The sequence below is a fragment of the Symphalangus syndactylus genome, chromosome 6 (genome assembly GCF_028878055.3).
Source record: "Symphalangus syndactylus isolate Jambi chromosome 6, NHGRI_mSymSyn1-v2.1_pri, whole genome shotgun sequence".
NCBI lineage: Eukaryota > Metazoa > Chordata > Mammalia > Primates > Hylobatidae > Symphalangus > Symphalangus syndactylus.
The window spans coordinates 95,961,217-95,980,859 of record NC_072428.2 but is presented as its reverse complement, the minus strand read 5'-3'; the positions used below and the strand labels follow the sequence as shown (position 1 = coordinate 95,980,859).

The 19,643-nt window shown below is 42.9% G+C and overlaps 1 protein-coding gene and 1 long non-coding RNA gene across 19 annotated transcripts in view; one reads left to right on the top strand and one right to left on the bottom strand.

The window, feature by feature from the left end:
- The window catches only part of LOC129484867 (uncharacterized), a 37,890-nt gene extending 24,635 nt beyond the window's left edge, over positions 1-13,255 (bottom strand). For all 3 annotated transcript variants that reach the window (XR_010121405.1, XR_010121404.1, XR_008658552.2), the window contains exon 1: positions 12,895-13,255. This is a non-coding gene — a long non-coding RNA (uncharacterized lncRNA). The remainder of the gene's footprint in view (positions 1-12,894) is intronic.
- Positions 13,256-13,553: 298 nt separating this feature from the next.
- ATXN7L1 (ataxin 7 like 1) overlaps positions 13,554-19,643 on the top strand; it is a 267,359-nt gene continuing 261,269 nt past the window's right edge. For 14 of the 16 annotated variants that reach the window (XR_008658550.2, XM_055283568.2, XM_055283573.2 and 11 more), the window contains exons 1-2: positions 13,564-13,775; positions 14,272-14,340. Coding sequence is in view for 15 of the 16 variants with exons in the window: in XM_055283568.2 (XP_055139543.1) it covers positions 13,595-13,775; positions 14,272-14,340 (250 nt within the window). In the remaining variant the exon portion in view is untranslated. Of the gene's footprint in view, positions 13,776-14,271; positions 14,341-19,643 lie in introns of all 16 variants that reach the window. The other 2 variants (XM_055283577.2, XM_055283576.2) reach the window with 1 other exon arrangement.

The following is a 19,643-nucleotide window of genomic DNA, read 5'->3' as shown; positions in this document are numbered from 1 at the left end:
TGAATTTCTAAAGTGGCTAAACCCCTTCTGAAGGATATAATGAACCACGGAAATGGAAACAAAAATTATCTCACCTATGTGCAATGCCCATACTATGAAGTTTGAAACAAGGAGATCAAGGGTTTTAGAGCATCAGATAAGACTGTAAAAGTTTCACAGGTTAATTTTGTTGCAAACCTGGTCCTTTTAAAAAGTACAAAACTCTATAAAGGAAGAGACTGATAGATATAACTGTATAAAAAGTAAAGACTTCTGAATCTGCATAAACCTACCTTATCTGTATACACATAAATCTACCATAAATAAAGTTAAAAGACAAATAGCAAGTCAGGAAAAAATCTTGCAATTTATAACATAAAGGGATATTTTATTTAAAATATAAAGAGCTTTCACAATTTATTAAGAGAAAGGTGAACACTCTAAAAGAAAGGTAGGCAATTTACAAAAAAATGAAATACAAATCATCAATAAGCAGAGATACAACTGAAATAAGCTGGAGATGAAATTCTCTCCTCAGACTGGAAGATGAAAAAGAATCATCCATACAGCACCTATGAGGCCATGAGGAAATGGGAATTCTCATACACCCTGGCAAAGTTTGGCAATTTCAAAATTGTAAATGTGCATCCACTTTGACTTGGCAATTCCATTTACAGAAAAGCATCCTAAAGAAATAATCATAGGCTGGGCACGGTGGCTCAAACCTGTAATCCCAGCACTTTGGGAGGCTGAGGCAGATGGATTACCTGGGGTCAGGAGTTTGAGACTAGCCTGGACAACATGGTGAAACCCTGTCTCTACTAAAATTACAAAAAAATAAAAAATAAAAAATCAGCTAGACGTGGTGGTGGGCACTTGTAGTCCCAGCTACTTGGGAGGCTAAGGCAGGGGAACAGCTTGAACCCGGGAGGTGGAGGTTGCAGTGAGCCTGGGCAACAGAACAAGACTCCATCTCAAAAAAAAAAAAAAAAAAAAAGAAACAAATAATTGTAGATGTGCAAAAAGATTTAGCTACACACAACATTTACTGCAGCACTGTCAATAATATATAGAAATATTGGAAAAACCTAAATGCCAAAACTGGGGATTAGTTAAAAATATTATAGTTTAAGAACCAATCACTAGAATATTATAGTCTCTAAAAGTGATTATTTAAAAAGTGATTATATTGATCTATATTGGCTGTGTTATCATATAGTTCTAGATATTTAATATATATAAAGTGGCTTGGTTTGGAGATTGGGGATCTAAAAGTATATAAATATATTATTGATAATGCGTAGCATTACATATATATAAAAATATTAACACTTATTTATAGGCTTATAACTCTTATTTATGCCTTTCATTTCCTTCTAAATTTTTTGCAATGATTGCTTTCTGTGCAAGGGAAAAAATACAACTATTTCATAAAGACAGGATGCACATGTGGGCAAATACTCTTAAGCTGTAGACATCCTTTTTGGCCACTGACAACTCATAGGGTAAACAAAAAAGACTAAAGTGCATCATTTAAAATTAGGGTAGCCATATAATTTATCATCTAAACCAGGACACTTCTGATTCTGAAAGGGGAAGCTATTAATAATTTTACTGGGACAAGTAGCATAATCCAGGACTTCCTAGGCAGACTCAGCTGTTTGGTCAGTTTACTTAGAATGAAAATTTTATATACTCTGTCTACAAAAACGACCCAGTGTTGGAGTGTTCAAGGGTAAGCCACAAATGTAGAGACTACCCTTTTATCAGTATGATTGGTTGTAGTTTTTAAATATGCCAACCAGATGGTTAAAGGATCTTGAAAAGTTCATCTTTCTCACCTAATTGGCTTGTTTGGATCGACAGAGCTCTAATTTTAGAGATTTGTTCTTGATAAAAAGTATTTCTCAAAGAAATATACCACTTGAGACCAGGCGCGGTGGCTCATGCCTGTAATCCCAGCACTTTGGGAGGCTGAGGGGGGCGGATCACCTGAGGTCGGGAGTTCGAGACCAGCCTGACCAACATGGAGAAACCCCCCCTCTACTAAAAATACAAAATTAGCTGGGCGTGGTGGCGCATGCCTGTAATTCCAGCTACCAGGAAGGCTCAGGCAGGAGAATCGCTTGAACCTGGGAGGCAGAGGTTGCAGTGAGCCGAGATTGTGCCATTGCACTCCAGCCTGGGCAACAAGAGTGAAACTCCGTCTCAAAAAACAAAGAAAGAAAGAAAAAAGAAATATACCACTTGACTAAGAACACACTGTATTATTAGCTATACTGTGTCACATTGCAGATTTTAATCTTGGAAACACTGTGCAACTCTTTTAAAGTCTTCTTGATTCCAAACTTCCTGAGACTCACCTGGTTTCCACTAAGGACTTCATACAGGGAATTGTTATCTCTGTGACCTGAGGCTCTTACTTAAGATGGCCACTATTCGCATCCTTCAGCCCTAGGTCACTCTGCCCACCAGCTATTTATATCCTCCCTGCCTTTCGCAGCGGGGCTCAAGTTTCTCCTCTCTCCTGAGCCTTTGCTGCCCACCACAGCCATCCGTGCTGCTCAGCCTCCTGTGACATTTATTACCTGCACATCAGATCAGCATCTTCTCACAGGCTATCCTGTTTCCTAATTATTGATTGCACACAATCTCCCGCAAACTAAATAAGCTCCTCGTGAGAAGCAACTATTCTTAATCTATACCACGTGGCACTTGGCACTCGGCCAGGCAAGGTAAGTCTGTCAACCCCTCTTATCCCGATTATAAAGTGGGGGTTGTAATTCCTTTGTATACTCCACCTCCAACACAAACTGGGGTAGTAACTAGGCATTATAAGAGATAATTTTTTTAATTAGCCAAATTCCCTGAATGCCAGAGTATTTGCGTAAGTGGAAAAATCAAAGCCTTCTCAACTGAAGCAAGGCCTTTTCCTCTTTAAAATACCATGAAATGACACACACTACAGATTCAGAACAAACTTAGAAGAGAACAAATCTGTTGAAGAATAGTGTCCCATGTGTTAAAAAATGGCTGCATAGGTACAAAGGATAAAAGCTTGGACAGGCTGTGTTAACATCTGCAATGCTATCACTCCCATCTTACAATATTTTACTTGTATTTTGATTCTCCCTGTAGAAGGCCAATATGGAGCTCCTCCATTGATCAATTCTCCAACATTTGTGCCCACCCTCCTAAGAATCCAGCACCTGCCATTACTTGGCATCGATTACAACCTAAGCAACCCATGTTGCTAAATCAATCATGGGTCAATCTATAATTGAAATAACATTCTTTGCACCTCCCCGCTGCCAAATTTATTAAACTAATATAAATGTCAATGTCTCTTTCTTCCAAGCCTAGCTTAGGATGACTTAAGCCCTAACTGAAGTGTGAACAACCAAAATTAGATACCAAGGCTCATTTATTTATTCCATGACCCAAGGCACTATGTTTCTCATACACAAAAGAAACCTTGGGAAATCTGCCAACTCAAATGTATTACTTGTAAATGGCATCACTCTGCAATACCAACATATAACCACACATGTGGTTGGCAAGGGAGGGTGACTCCTTTTCCAGCAAAAAGTAAAATTCCCAGATGAACTGGTAACACATACAAAGAGACATCAATGACACCATTCTTTCTGCTAGTCTATCTAGCACCTGAGTGAGCATCAGGAAAAGGCTCACCTGCTTCAAAAAACTCTACTTCCATCTGTTAGAAAATAGTCTTTATATTCCCGATTTTGTTAGAATAAGCTACTTTACTGCTATCTGCCAGAAAAATTATCATAATAAATCCCTGATGTCTGTGAACAGTGACTCCTTAGAAGGGACACAATTGTACCGTGTACAACCTACACAGCAGTGCTGGCCAGGTGTTTAATAACTTTGGAATATAGTAAACCAGTAGGGGGGAGCCATGCTTTATTTTACTTCCCCTCTGAGCCTCAGTTTCATCATCCATACATTGGCAATAATCAGAGCTATCTAGTATCAGTGTCTTAGCACTGATCAGGCTTCCTATTGGAGTAGGAAAGCAATGGTTTGTGAAAGATTAAGACAATAAAAGAAGACCACACCACATTACTTCATTATTACATAATAACTATACCCATAAGACGGACAGCTCACATTCTCTTTGACTCTACAAATATCATTCACCCAATTACGTAATTTAGGTCTTCATATATTGAAAGTGAAAAGACTTCAGGATTTTTGGTAGTGATGATGGGTCTCGCAGCCCCCACCACACTCTTACTAGATTTCTGATCGAAGAAGTCCATGATGGCAAGGTAGTTGGTGAGAGTTAGGCATTTATTATCTAGGAATGAAAAAGAAAAAAAAGAAAACCTAAAATTAACTGGCCTACATCAGGGTTTCTCTCGATCTCATCACTACCATTTTGGACATGATCAATCTTTGAGGTAGGGGCCGTTCTGTGCATTCCAGTGTAGGAAGTTTACCAGCATCCTTGGCTTCTACCCGCTAGATGTCAGTAGCACCTTCACCCCCAAGTCATGACAATCAAAAATGTCTCCAGGCATTGCCAAATGTCCTTTGGGACCAGGGGGTGGCAAAACTGCCCACAGTCGAGAAACACTGGCCTACAAAGAAATTCAAATTTATGGCTGTAGCATCATTCTTGGGAAACAGCAAGCTGGCCTCCCACCAAAGGAGACCTGAACTTTAAATTCTACTATGGGTGTTCTGTGACCTTAAAGGTTCTAGCTTCTACTTCCTGTCATATAAATAAAACCCAGACTCTGGCCTCTCACTTCCAGGATTTCCTCCTTCACAGGGTATTAAAAGGTAGGGCTGGGGGAAAGTGTTAAGGACAACATCACAGCCCAGGCATCCCCCTCTGCTCACTTGGTACTTGGCTGCCTGCCAGATTCCCAGCATTGCCATCTTCTCTTGAATAATGGTGCTGTTACTACACAGGGCTGGCATGAAGCTGGATACTTTCAGCCTTCCTGTTGTGGCTCCTACAGAAGTATAAACTCATAATTTAGTTTCCCACAGCACAGCTATCAAAGGCTAGGTCATTTAATAAAAACTTGGGTAAAGTAAAAGAAATGACAACACAGAAAACCTTACAACTGGGTACTGGATTTGAAGGATTCCAGAGTCACACCTTGGTCATTCCAGACAGGTCCTCTTTCCAGATGCTGCCTGGCCCAGCTCCCAGCCCACAGGGTCCACCTGCTTCTCTCCCACCACCCAGGGAGACCTTCAGTCCCTTCCCCTCTAGGAAGTCCAGGGGTTCCATGCCCTGTCTCAGGTCTGCTGTCTCCCTCTCCTCCAGCCTTCACTTTCCATGGCTCTACTTTCTCCCTTCTGGCCCGACGGACAGCTGGGAGCATCCACATCATTCAAGAAAATTCCCAGCCACCACCCACAGAGGTTAGCCTTTTTAGAAACTTAGAAGACAATATCTCTCAATAATTCATTTCCCCAAGTCTGAGATATTTGTCTTGGAAAATCATCTCAGGGGTAGCTTCACCAAGATCCGAGCTGGCTGTAGTCATTGAGCCCATCTTTACAGCATCCTGTGGGCATGAGGTGAGGTTCTGTTTCCTATGATCTTCTAGACATGGCAAATGTTGAACAATGTCATGTATAACACACTTCCCAGGAATTAAAAAAAATAATTTTTTAGAGATAGAATTTACTAAATCTATGATGAAAAAGATTTTTTTTAGACCACAAAGCATATTATTTAAAGAAGAGTAATTAATTGGTGCAGGAAAAAAACAGTTCAAACAATGAACAGAAAAAGAGCTCAGAAACAGACCCAGGTGTTTGGAAAATAAGCATAAGAAAGATCTCTACAGAAAGGATAAACTATTCAATATATGGTTCTCAGGATAAATGGTAACTGTTTGGAAAAAGATTGAAAATTAATTTTTTACCTCACATCATTAACCAAAAGATTCCAAGATCTGAATAAAAAACCAAAAACCTAAAAAGCATAAAGAGAAAATATAAGAAACTATTTTATGACCTTGAGGAAGTAAAGGTCTTCTTAACCAAGACACAATAAACAAAAGGCCTCAAGGAAAAGCCTGAAATGTCAACTACTTCTAAAGGGGAGAAAAAGCGTGTGTGGAAAAGATGCCATAAACAAGGTCAAAAGAAGAAAAGCAACAAGTTGGAAAATTACATTATTTCCAAATAGAGAAAGATCCAAATTGAGAATACATAGAGAATTCATACAAATCAATAAGCAGCTCTAAAAAATACCAATGACAAATCATCAAAGGATACTAATAGCAATTTACAGAGTACAAATACAATGAACATGAGAGGAAAATGCTCAAAAACACACCACAAATGAAGGAAATACAAATCAATTTTTTTTTTACTCATAACATTGGCAAAATTCAAAAGGTTTGAAAATGTGGAGCATTGATTAAGGAAATGGGCACATCTCTGTACTGCTAGTGGAAGTATAAATTACTCAGCTACTTCAGAAGACAATCTGGCAGAACTATTAAAATTAAAAATGCACATACCCAGCAATTCTATTTCTGGGTAGTAATACTTCCTCATGTGCCCAGGAAGCGTATATAAAAATAAAGATGTTGAATACCTATTTTTCATAAAAACTAGAAACCTAAATGTCTATCAACTTAACAGAGAAGTATTTGGGAGGCCAAGGTGGGTGGATCATTTGAGGTCAGGAGTTCAAGGCCAGCCTGGCCAACATAGTGAAACCCCACTTCTGGTAAAAATACAAAAATTAGCCAGGCATGGTGGCGGGTGCCTGTAATCCCAACTACTTGGGAGGCTGAGGCAGGAGAATCACGTGAACTCGGGAGGTAGAGGCTGCAGTGAGCCGAGATTGCGCCACTGCACTCCAGTCTGGGCGACAGAGCAAGACTCTGTCTCAAAAAATAAATAAATAAATAAATGAATAAATAAATAAAAATAAAAATAACAGATAAATAGACCTTGGAACATTTTATGGAATACCATGAAGCAGTTTAAAAGAATGAGGTATTTCCATACATAATGACATTTAACAGCACATGTGAAAAAAGAAAATTATAGAAAAATGTCCGTAAAGTGATACTATTCACATTAAAAAAAAAAAAAGACAACACACACAGCAATATCATCTACACCTGTAATGACAGACATATACAGTAGGTAAATGTCTAGAAAATGGTATGAAACATGACTTCAGACCTGGGGGTACAGAAGTGACCATATTTGAAGGGGATATTTCTCCCTTATCTCTACTGTTTTACTATCTCATGAGGAGAACATGTTTATTCATGATGTATTAGTTTGTTTTCACACTGCTGATAAAGACATGCCTGAAACTGGGAATAAAAAGAGGCTTAGGCCGGGCATGGTGGCTCATGCCTGTAATTCCAGCACTTTGGGAGGCCAAGATAGGTGGATCACCTGAGGTCAGGAGTTCAAGACCAGCTGGGCCAACGTGATGAAACCCCATCTCTATTAAAAATACAAAAATTATCCAGGCGTGGTGGTGGATGCCTGTAATCCCAGCTACTTGGGAGGCTGAGGCGGGAGAATCGCTTGAACCTGGGAGGCAGAGGTTGCAGTGAGCCAAGATCCCGCCATTGCACTCCAGCCTGGGTGACAGAGCAAGACTCCATCTCCAAAAAAAAAAAAAAAAGAGGTTTCATTGGACTTACAGTTCCACATGGTTGGGGAGGTCTCAGAATCATAGCGGGAGGCAAAAGACACTTCTCACATGGCAGTGGCAAGAGAAAAATGAGGAACAAACAAAACTGGAAACCTCTGATAAACCCATCAGATCTTGTGAGACTTATTTACTATCACGAAAACAGCATGGGAAAGACCAGCCCCCATGATCCAGTTACCTCCCCCTGGGTCCCTCCCACAACACATGGGAATTCTGGGAGATATAATTCAAGTTGAGATTTGGGTGGGGACACAGCCAAACTATATCACACGATTTTCAAAATTCACTGTCAAGTTTCTTTTATGGAAGAAACAAATTTTTCAAAGAAAACAATAACAAGCAGAAATCGCACTCTGCTTAGTTTTAAGACAACTACTTACCTCATCATGCAAAGGCAGTTTTGTCTGCAACCAAACTGGATTTTGCAGTTCCTCTGCATAGGAAACGGTCTTTCAGGACCTTTCCTGAAGAAAGGTATATTTATGTATAATCATGATGTATATGTCAAGAGGAGGTTTTGGGCAGAGGTTTCAGACAGAGGCCTCCACATAACTGATGCAGGCCAGCAGCTCCATGTAAAAGAGAGAAGTGCTTTAAGTTTCCTTTCTAAGCAGAAGGATGTCTGTCAGAAGCAACCAGAGGAGCTACTCCTAGGTCAGTGTCAGCCTGTCTCTGACTGGCAGCGGCTATCTAAATGATGCACTGAAACTGAAGTAATCATCACAGTGAACATTGAACCACTGTCCACTGTGTGCCAGGCCCTATTCCTGGGGCTCAGTACCCAGAATCTCACTTAATCCTCACAACAATCCCAAGAGAAGAGCTTTACTACCCATTTCAGAGATGAGGAGCCTGAGGTTCAGATGGATCAAGGCAGGTTCTCAAGCAAATGACTAAAGGGCAATTCTAATTCATACCTGCCTATCTCAAGCCTATGCTCTGGCCTCCACCCGTACTGCCTCCCGCACCATAGTAAATGGCAGGTTTGGAGATATGGATTGGCTTTGCTCAAATCAATATGTGTACATTAATGTTAAATTTCTTTATATGTAGGTTAAGGGCCAAAAGTGATTTCTACAAGAATCCTAAAGAGAAGCTATCATCTCTCCTGTCTCAACCTTGCAAAAGGATAGTGGTCAGGAATGGGGCTGGATCTGCCACATTCTGGGGAACAGAGATGACCTCAACCTTCAGCACCAGAGCAGTTCCAGGGAGCACCAACTGGCCAAAGTCACAGGTGAATCAGTCAAGAGATTTAAGACAGCTTTCCCTTGAGATAACACACTCCCGTGCTGGCTGTTCTGCCCCAGTCAGAATGCAAATGTTTGTGTAGTTATATTTATTAATAGAGTCCATGGTTAGCCAGGCCTGGCACATGGCTAGGGCTCTGTATTGAAACCAATAAGTAAAAGCCTGGAATTTCTATTTTTATTCCCACTCCTGTTGCTACTGGGGGCCTTTTATCCAGTCCTGTTTCTAATCAAGCAGCCTGCAAGGGGCAGGAAAGAGGCAGGTAAAGTTGTCTCGCAAGGCAGAGTAGAAGGCACACCTGCCCTCCAGATGCTGAGAGCTTTTATAAAAGATAACAATGTAGGTAACAAATTTCCCCCAAACTATAATTCTCAGGGAGAATGGGTGAGGGAAATAAATTTACAGAGAAGAGTGGCAGATGGGATAGATGGATTCAATTAAGGCAAAGAACATCAAATAATTCCGGGGATGCCTCATTCTAATGGAACATGTCATTTTCTCCTCATTGCCTCCAGGTAACTCCCAACAGTCTAGGTAGGAAGTAGGGTGCTCACACGGTGCCTCAAGCCCAGCAGAAGTTTAATATCCTCAAATGAGAGAGCTAATATTCCCTCTTCTCTTTTCAATAATGTGATGAAACAGCACATGAATCAGACTAAGTGAATGCAGGATACATATTAGATGCACATTTCTACAGAACCAGGTGTTATTCAAATTAAATAGGTATTTTCCATTGTCATCAAAACAGAACAGATTTCTTTATTTGGTCTATGGGAGACTCTCCTTTTTAATTAAACCAACCACACTGTCATTTTCCTAAGAAAGATAATAAAACAATAAAAATATTTACATCCCTTTTATCTTCCTAAACATTAATCATGAGGGGAAGAGGGTGTTTTGCCTTTGCTAGATAGTTTTATCACATAGACATTATACTAATATGCTTTAAATTACTGTTTTACAGGTCACTTTATCCTTATTAAGGATGTATTAGATTCTTGTTGCCTCTAACAGTATTTGTAATTATTTACTACCAAAAGGAATTCAATTCTGTAATAAATTGACCACCATACATAGTTGATATATGAGTATTGATATGTATATAATACATATAGAGCGTGTAAACCTGAACACTACTTCCAATTGACCTCAATTTTCATCCAAAGTCAAGTGTAAATGTCTAGTAGTTTGATGAGCGATGCTTTCTCTATTCTCTGCCTCTCAGTTATGCAATTTGATTGACAGTCATGTTATCCAACACAGTCGTAGATGGGTTATAGTTTCACCAAGTCATTATTATGTCTATAGTCAATGGAGAGACTGGGGAAGGCTTAGAGTAAAGCAACTCTACAATTATACTTCATAACTAACTGCAACAATGTAGATCTACTCTGTTATCAATTAAACATGGCAATGCATATAAAGTCTTCTTTTGTAGAGATGGTAAATCACTTTTAGATTCTAGCCCACAATTTACTGTACTGTGGAGTAAGATCATCCCAAATAGAAGGAAGTAATATTTGGGCTGTCAGACTCTCTTCAGGGTCCTGTGTAGTAACCTCCACTTGAGAGACTCTGCTGGGAAAGTAAGCTCATGTTAAAATATGGAACCACTGACTTGCTTCACTATAACTGAGGTGCCCTGACTTCTGATGATAAGCCACCTTTGGTTTTTTTGAGTGGTTTACAGTAGCTCCCAGAAGAGGAGACAGCATTCTGGAAGCTCAAGTCACTGACTCCCAGCAAGTGGCCCACTCACATGGCTACTAGCAGGATTAAGCTCCTCACTGGCTATTGTACTGAGGGCCTCAGTTCCCCACTGGCTGATGACCAGAGGCCTCCCTCAGTTACCTGCCACACAGGCCTCTCCATAAGGCAGCTTACAACATGGAAGTGGGCTTCCCTTAGAGCAAGACAGGGCATGCAAGAGAGAGTGAGAGCAACAGGAGTGACAGCAGTTTTGTACCCTAACCTCAGAAATGACATCCCACCACTTTTGCTATATTCTCTTTGTTATAAGCAAGTGACTAAGTCTAGCCCACACTAAAGAAAAGAGGATTACACGAGGGCATGAACACCAGGAGGTACAGACCTTTGGGGCCACATTAGTGGCTGCCCACACTTTCTTTGCATGCACAACAACATAGGAATAAACATCAAAATAGATAATAAATAGAGGAAAAATAGGGAAGCAGAAAGGAAAGGGAAAATGTTCCAGCATCTAAGTACTCATGCCTCAGAGCGCTCGCATTCTCTCTCCCCACCTCTGAATCTAGCCCAACAGCACACCCTCCGATCAGGTGCTCTCTTCACAGAGTCTCACATCTGTCTCCTCTTCTCTACCTGCATAGCACCACCAAAGTTCAGGCTTTCATCTCTTCACACCATGAATATTGCAGCACTACTTTTCTAACTAGCCTCCGTACTCCAATCTTTCTAACTCACACTTTTAACTTATCTTTATGGTACAGAAAGCCCTTCAGTAGCTCCCCATTGTCAAACAAAATCCAGACTCTTTAGGCTGCCGTTTGGTGCCTTCCATAATTTGATCCAGGCCTGGGTATCAAAATACATCACCCCCAAGCCCCCAGTAACAATTCTCCATCCCAGGCAAACCATGCTCAACACCCAAACACACCATGTTTATACTCAGCTTGAAGCCTCTGCTAATACCATTATTCCCCCTCCCTCCGCAAGACTAGTCTTCACCTTACCATTACAAATCTTTGGCAATTTCCAAGATGCAGAGCAGATCCCATCTTCTCTGTTACGCAGTTTCTGTTCACTCCTAACTAGATTTCGGTTCCTCCTATGAACTGGCACAGCTGGGAGACCACCCCACCCACTGCACAGGCCAGTCCCTGTGTACCTGCCTGTTTTCCCAAGGAATCGGTAAGTTTCACAACTTCCTTCTTCCAGAGACCACCAGACTGCATCTCTGTGAGGGTGAGGATGGGTCTCACTCATCTTTCCCTCCTGACAGGAGGGGACAGCTGTTCCACGGCAGGCAATATTGGTTGACTTAAGATGGACAGAAGGAAGGAAGGAAGGAAGGAAGGAAGGAAGGAAATGTCAAGCCCAGGGTCTAGCATATAACAAGAGGTCAACAAGTAATACATATTTGTTAACACCACCAATTCTTAAAATGGGAATTCTTCACCCAGCGACACCTTAGCTATGTAGGAGCCCTTCCAAAGAGAGCAAAGGCAAATGCAGTCTATCTGAGTCTGACACAAACAAGCCGACTCACACAAACATCACAACTAAAGGCAAATCCGCAGCTCCTCCTTCATCGCCCATCCTAACACTGGCTTAGCGATACAGGGTGCCAAGCTCAGGGAAATTATTAGATGGCTCAGCCAGGGCAGAACTCAGTCAGTACAAAGCAACTTCCAATCAGTGCACTTCAGCTGTGACAACTTGGGAAACAGCACTGGTGAGAGCTAAAAGGGTGCTGGGGAAAGAGAAAAAAAAAATATGTCGCTTGTGGGGTGAGGGCGGTGTCCATATAGTTTAGATAATTCTAGTAAACAAAAGGATTTGTTAAAAAGAAGTAACCGAAGACTTTTTAAAGCCTTCTTTAAAGGGTGAAAATCTCAACTAAAGCACCTAACGTCCAAAATCCAGAGGAAATCTAGCGCTCCCTTTCTAGCTGGCTAGAGCAGTTAAGCCTGAAGTGAATTCTCCCAGGAATCAGATTCCTGGCCAAAGGTTGCCTGCGCAAACCCGGGCCACCCTCGTCTCACGGCAGGGAGCGCTGGAAACGGCTCAGGGGCTAGGCCCGTTAGCATCGTCTTCCAAGAGCCGTAAATTCACCCTCCCCGCTCTGCTGACCATGGAACAAAGTCCATGCAGTGGTTCTCTGAGAGCCGGAGATATGCACCGCGCGGGAAACCTGGGGGTCCGGGGGCCCTGAGTTTTGAGTTTTGCACACCCCGCAGCCTGAGATGGGAAGGTAGCTCCTCGCGCTCCAAACTCACCTGCGTTTCAGAACGACATCTACCCACTGGTTTCAGCTCCCAGAGCAACAACTGCAGAATCTCCACGGTCCAAAGTCCTCCAGGAAAGAGAAGAAAGGGGTGACGGGGGTGAGGGCTGGGAGGCGAGGTCACCAGGGTCCCTTCCCTGGCTCGGGTGGGGGTGGGGGGCGCAACCCCTCACGGCTCCTCCCCACCAAGCCGTCGGGACCCCAGCGGGGTCGCCTCGCGTTGGGCGACAGGGACCCGGGGAGAGAGGGACAAGATGGAAGCAAGGGCTGCCTGCAAAACTTTCGGTCCTCCAGCGGCAACTCTGCGGGAAAGACCACCCTTCCTTCGGCCCCGCGTCGGGCCTCTCCCCGTGTGCCCCGACCCCTGCGCCCCGGGCTTGGGCGGCGCCGCTGCATCCCGGCTGCCGGGTGCGCTGCAGCCTCCGCTCTCCGGCACGCGGCGCTCGCCAGTCCGCGCGGCCCCTCCCCGGCAGGCGGGCGGCCCCCGGCGGGCGGGCGGGCGCGGACTGCAGGCGCCTCTCTGCTGCCCCTGGCGGCCGCGGGCGCGAGAGCCCCACGGAGCCGGCTCCGGGAGCCCGAGCGCCCGCCCCTCCTCCGCTCCCTCTCCCCTCCTCCTCCGCCGCCCTCCTCCCATCCCGCCCTTCCTCCCTCCCTCCCCCTTTCAGAACACTCAATGTCGGAACGTTCCGAAGATGACGTCGGAGCGTTCTCGAATCCCGTGTCTCTCGGCTGCTGCTGCCGAAGGAACAGGGAAAAAGCAACAAGAAGGAAGAGCAATGGCGACACTGGATCGCAAAGTGCCCAGTCCGGAGGCGTTTCTGGGCAAACCCTGGTCCTCCTGGATCGACGCCGCCAAATTACACTGCTCCGACAGTAAGAACCCCACCGCTCCTCCTCCTTTTATTATCCTGTAACCTTTCCATTCACCTAGAGCCACTGGGAAAAAGTGTGTGTGTGAGAGAGAGAGTGGCCCCCGGTGTCCTCCATGCTTCTCCCTCTCTCTCTAAATAAATACACACAGAGACAGATCATCAATGCACAGGGAGAGGCCCGGCTGCCAGGACTGTCTGTCTGTCTGTGCCCGGCTCCCCGTGGCAGCCCGCGGGGTGGGCTCGCAGCCCCACGGTGTTGTCCGTTTAAAAGGCTACTCTGTTGCTGCTTGCATAGTTTTTTGGGTACCTATCTGGGCCAGGTAGATGGAAACCCAGACTTGGGAGAAAATGTTGCATTGTCAATTTTTGAAAGAATTTCATATACAGTATTTTTATCGATCTGTTTGCAAATAAACACTCTCCCTCCCCCCTTGACTTTGGCTTTTTTCCCCCCTTTTTTCCTTATTTTCTGTTTTCCTTTTCTTTTTCATCTGCAGATGTAGATTTAGAAGAGGCTGGAAAAGAGGGTGGAAAAAGCAGGGAGGTTATGAGGCTTAATAAAGAAGGTAAGTGGAGCTACTGGCATTTTAGTGTTAGCATGTGTGGCAGAATCTTCACAGGATTTTGAATATAATGTGAATTGTTCTGCTGGGTACAGAGTGACTAAGGCTTGTCAAAAATTGAGCACGCCCAGGTGACTACTGCTTCATGTTAACTTCTTTCAAAGTATAAATACAACTGGGGGGGCAAAGGGGGGTGAGACTGTTGAAGGCAGAAGTTTACTGCACTTCAGTTGGACTCCACGTTTGAACCTTCTGATGCATATCTGCCATTCTCCTTGGGAGCATCATTGCCAAATGGTAGGGCGTTAAAATTTCTGAAATGAAGAGTGAAGCTTCCTTCACAAGCATCCCAGCCTTTCTCGTGGGTGAATGCACAACAGCTTAATGAGCCCCACATGGTCAGTCATTCCAGCAGCTACTTCTCCACTCACCACTGAAAACCACTGTACATGGCAAACCTTTGCAGCAAGTTACATTTGGCCCACTTTGCATTTGGTCACAGATTGTTATGTGGCAAGCAGGGTTAGGAGCATCTGTATGTGCAGCCCCCCAGCCAGTTGTCATCTCTCTTTTCCCAGCATGGAAATACGGTACCTGAAATGGGACACACTGAGTAGATAGGTCATCCCAGACCAAGACATGCAAGAGAAGCCACAACCTGCTGCAACTGGGCATCAAACACATATGGTCGTCATAAATAAATCATATCCTGTTCGCATTTGCAAGCCTGCCGTATGTAACTCTGGCCTATGGGCTTCAAATGGAGCAACTCCAGGGGCCACTTGCTGCTAAGCAAATAGATGGGTTCATTTGAATTGTGATTCACTAACTGACGTCTTATAAACATAATTGGCTGAAATTGGGGGTGGGAAGATGGCACAAGGGGACAGAAGAGGTTGGTGATATTGAAAGAGTTCAGACATAAATAGGCCATAGGTGCATTGGTCATCCCAAATGAATGGAGAAAAGGCCATTAGGTGCCAAAGAATGGTCCCCCTCATAAAAGGGGATGTTACCCTGGAAGGCAGCTGAGTCCTGCATGGAAAGATGAAACTCATTTTATGAATCAACACTTCAGATGGTTGGTTTTCTGTGCCCAATCATTTCCTGACCATCCACTGAGAGGAAACTTTGTGCTTCAGAAAAAATAACATGAAGGTTAAAATGTGTACATATTCAAGGACAGTTCCCTAGCATAGTGTTTCTGCTAATTAAGCACTTTGGGAACAAAACATTATTCTACAGATGTTTGCTTCTAAATATCTTAGTGTGATCTTGACATGTGTCTTCAGGATGCACGAGGGATTGATGTCAAGTGGACTTCTTACAAGTGGCAGCTTATTTGTGTTAAATGTTCGTGTGTGTGGGAAGCATCACTAGAGTTTATTTTTCTTCACACACAAACTCTTGAGATCTCTAAGTGCTTGCAAGACCCAGTTATCAGGCTACCGGCAACGTGTCCATAAAAGATGATGAGGCTGTGGAAATCTTTAAATTAAAGTTGAGTAAAGGTCATGGTATAGCACAGGATTGGCACCTCTCAGGTCTGGGTGACGGGTTATGACTATCACACACAAAACTCACATCCTTTCCCCCCAGTCCCTGTTTTTATTTCAGAAGACTCTTGTTCTCAGATTCTCTTTGCCTCATGAGAAACAGATTTTTTTTTTTTTTTTTGTGAGATGGATTCTCACTCTGTCGCCAGGCTGGAGTACAGTGGTGCGATCTCAGCTCACTGCAACCTCTGCCTCCCAGGTTCAAGCAATTCTCCTGCCTCAGCCTCCTGCATAGCTGGAACTACAGGCACGTGCCACCACACCCAGCTAATTTTTGTATTTTTAGTAGAGACGGGGTTTCACCATGTTGGCCAGGATGGTCTTGATCTCTTGACCTCGTGATCTGCCCACCTTGGCCTCCCAAAGTGCTGGGATTACAGGCATGAGCCACCGTGCCCGGCTGAGAAACGGATTCTTTTAAGAAAAAATGAAAAGCTCTCCTTTCCTCAGAAGTCACAGGTGGTACATCCCGCTTATTAGGTCCTTTGTCCTATAAAGGTACAAAGATTTAGCTCCTAATTATACACATTTGCATTAAGGACACCCACTGTTCAGTGTAACTTGAAATTGCTAACTTCACCAAAATAGCCATATATGGGCTGAAATCTCTTTGTTCACGGGCCTGGTGGAACAGACTTGGGTGAGCAATTCCCGATGGTCTTTCTGGTATATATGCATGCAGTTTTCTTTATAGATAAAATATCTGTATACTGAATACATTATTTCCCCATGGTGAGAAATTGAAGGGTTGAGCTGAGACAGGGTGTTTATTTGGTTACCTGGATCTCCAGTAATGCTTGCCATGGGCGCTCTTGTTGGAGTGATCAAGAAAGTCTTGGGACGGATACACGTTTGCGGATGGGTCACTGCAGGACACAAAGTAGCCTGTGTGTGGCTGTGTACCTGTGCGTATGAATGTATGTAGGTTGTCCATGACACTGTTGGCTTTAAGCAGTTCTTGAGTAGAAATTTGGCTTTAATGGGAATGAATGAACAAAATACAGTTTAGAAATTCCAACTGGGAAATGAAGGGAAGTGGTTCCGTTTTTTTTTTTTTTTTTTTTGAGATGGAGTCTTGCTCTGTCGCCCAGGCTGGAGTGCAGTGGTGCAATCTCAGCTCACTGCAAGCTCCGCCTCCCGGATTCACGCCATTCTCCTGCCTCAACCTCCTGAGTAGCTGGGACTACAGGCGCCCGCCACCGCGCCCGGCTAATTTTTTGAATTTTTGGTAGAGACGGGGTTTCACCATGTTAGCCAGGATGGTCTTGATCTCCTGACCTCGTGATCCACCCGCCTCGGTCTCCCAAAGTTCTAGGATTACAGGCATGAGCCATCATGCCGGGCCGGTGGTTCCGATTTTGATGTCATTTTTTTTGTGTGGTAAAATATACATAACACAAAATTTATCATTTTAACCATTTTGAATATACAATTCAGTGGCACTAAGTACATTCGTAATATTATACCACTGTCATCACTTTCCATTTCCCAAATTTTCCGTCATCCCAATCAGAAACTCTGTACCCATTATGCAATTACTCCCCATTCCCCATTCCTTTCAGCCCTGGTAACCACTGTTCTACTTTCTGTCTCTATGAAGTTGCCTATTCTAATACCTCATATAAGTGGAGTCATACAAGCTGTATCCTTTTGTATCTGGTTTATTTTGCTTCGCATCTCTTCATAGCTCATCCATGTTGTAGCATGGATGAGTACTTCATTCCTTTTTAAGGCTGAATAATATTTCATTGTGTATATATACTATATTTTGTTATCCACTCATCTGTTGGTGGACATTTGGGTTGTTTCCACATTTTGCCCATTTTGAGTAATGCCACTATGAACATTGGTGTCATATGATATTTTTAATAGACTAAACTCAGGAAGAGAAATTAGGCTGGAAATGTGAAATAAGAATTATTTTGGTTTTTGCCTCTATCTGGCCACAACTTCAGAAGACACAGCAAGGACTTGCAGACTTTTTGAATATCTTGATTACTGTAATACAGTTCCCCATTCCTCACCCCTTTAAACTTTCTTTCAGTTCTTTCCATTTCTTTCAGTTCTCCACCTATAATGTATGAAATGTTAACTGGATGCTTTGAAATGTCTGTAATAAAGTTTTCACATCATTGTTATTATTTCATCTAAAATTAGCTAAATTATAGCTAAGAGGAATTTGCCAAATTTTTTTTTTTTTTTTTTTTTTAGACAGAATCTCGCTCTTGTTGCCCAGGCTGGAGTGCAATGGCACGATCTTGGCTTACTGCAACCTCCACCTCGCAGGTTCAAGTGATTCTCCTTTCTAAGCCTCCCAAGTGGCTGGGATTCCAGGCATGCGCCACCATGCCCGGCTAATTTTGTATATTTAGTAGAGATGGGTGTCACTATGTTGGCCAGGCTGGTCTCAAACTCCAGACCTCAGGTGATCCGCCTGCCTCAGCCTCCTAAAATCCTGGGATTACAGGCATGAGCCACTGCACCTGGCCCCAAATACTTTTGAATGTTGTCATCACCTGGGTTCAGAAGGCGTTGCTAGTTCCATGGGTGGATATGCTTAGATGGGCTTATATCCAGGACAACCTGGGCACTGGAAGGAGCAGGAGAGCACTTTGAGTCGGCTTCCTACATTTTGATCTATGCCCTTTGGAAGTCATTTCCCTTCTCTTGGCCTATTCGCCCATATTTAAAGAAAGGGGCGTGGGACTGAATGTCCTCTAAGGTCCCTTTGAGACCTCTGAACCTAAGCTTCTCTATTGAATGTACCTTCCTTTGAGATGCAGTTATAGCAGGCAAACTGTTTCTAAAGAAACTTAAAACAAAAAAACAAAAACAAACAAAAAAAAAACCCCAAGCCCTCACATTAAAAATATCTTAAACTACTTCAAAAATAACTGGGTTTATTTTCTCAATTTATAACTTCTTGGTGGCAAAAATCACTGCATCTCATACACAGGCAATATTCTGCTGCAAGTCATTTGTGAATGGTATCTGACCTTCAGCATTCCGAGAAAAGTGGGGTTCTGAGTCCAAAACCCAATGTGTTCCTCCAGTGAGGAATGATTTGACCCCAGTCAGCTTGGATCAGTCAGGCATTCAGATTTCCTGAGAGGAGGACTCCCAGAAACCTTATTAGCCTAATCTATGAAAGGTGTTTATGAGAGAAAATTCCAAGGACGGCCATTCTTCTGTGCTAACCTTTTCAAATAATTTCCTTCTCAGCTTTTTCAAGCTAATTAGGGAAAAGCTCTCAGTGATTTAGAAAGATGTTCCCCTTGCCTCATCTGAAGTTTTTTTTAAAGAATACCAATTCATAGATAAGGAATAGGGTTCCTGTGCCTCGTAAGTGTCCCTAACTATAAGACAGAGAAAAGAATAAGGTTGTTGTGATGATTAAACGAGATAATACAAAAGGGCTTAGCACATAGTAAGTGCTTAATGAATGTTGGCTTTTACTATTATTATCATTATTAATGAAGCTAGCTCTAGAAAACTTTATTCTAATTAGGATTTTAAACTAATCTGTGATGAAAAGAAAAGATACGTAGCAGAAACTTTATTTTTAGAGTAAACCATTTTGTTATAATTTTATGACACTAATGATTTTTTAAAGAAACAATTTCTATGGATATCAATTTTTTTTTTTTTGAAATGGAGTCTTGCTCTGTCACCCAGGCTGGAGTGCAGTGGCACGATCTCAGCTCACTGCAACCTCTGCCTCCCAGGTTCAAGTGATTCTCCTGCCTCAGC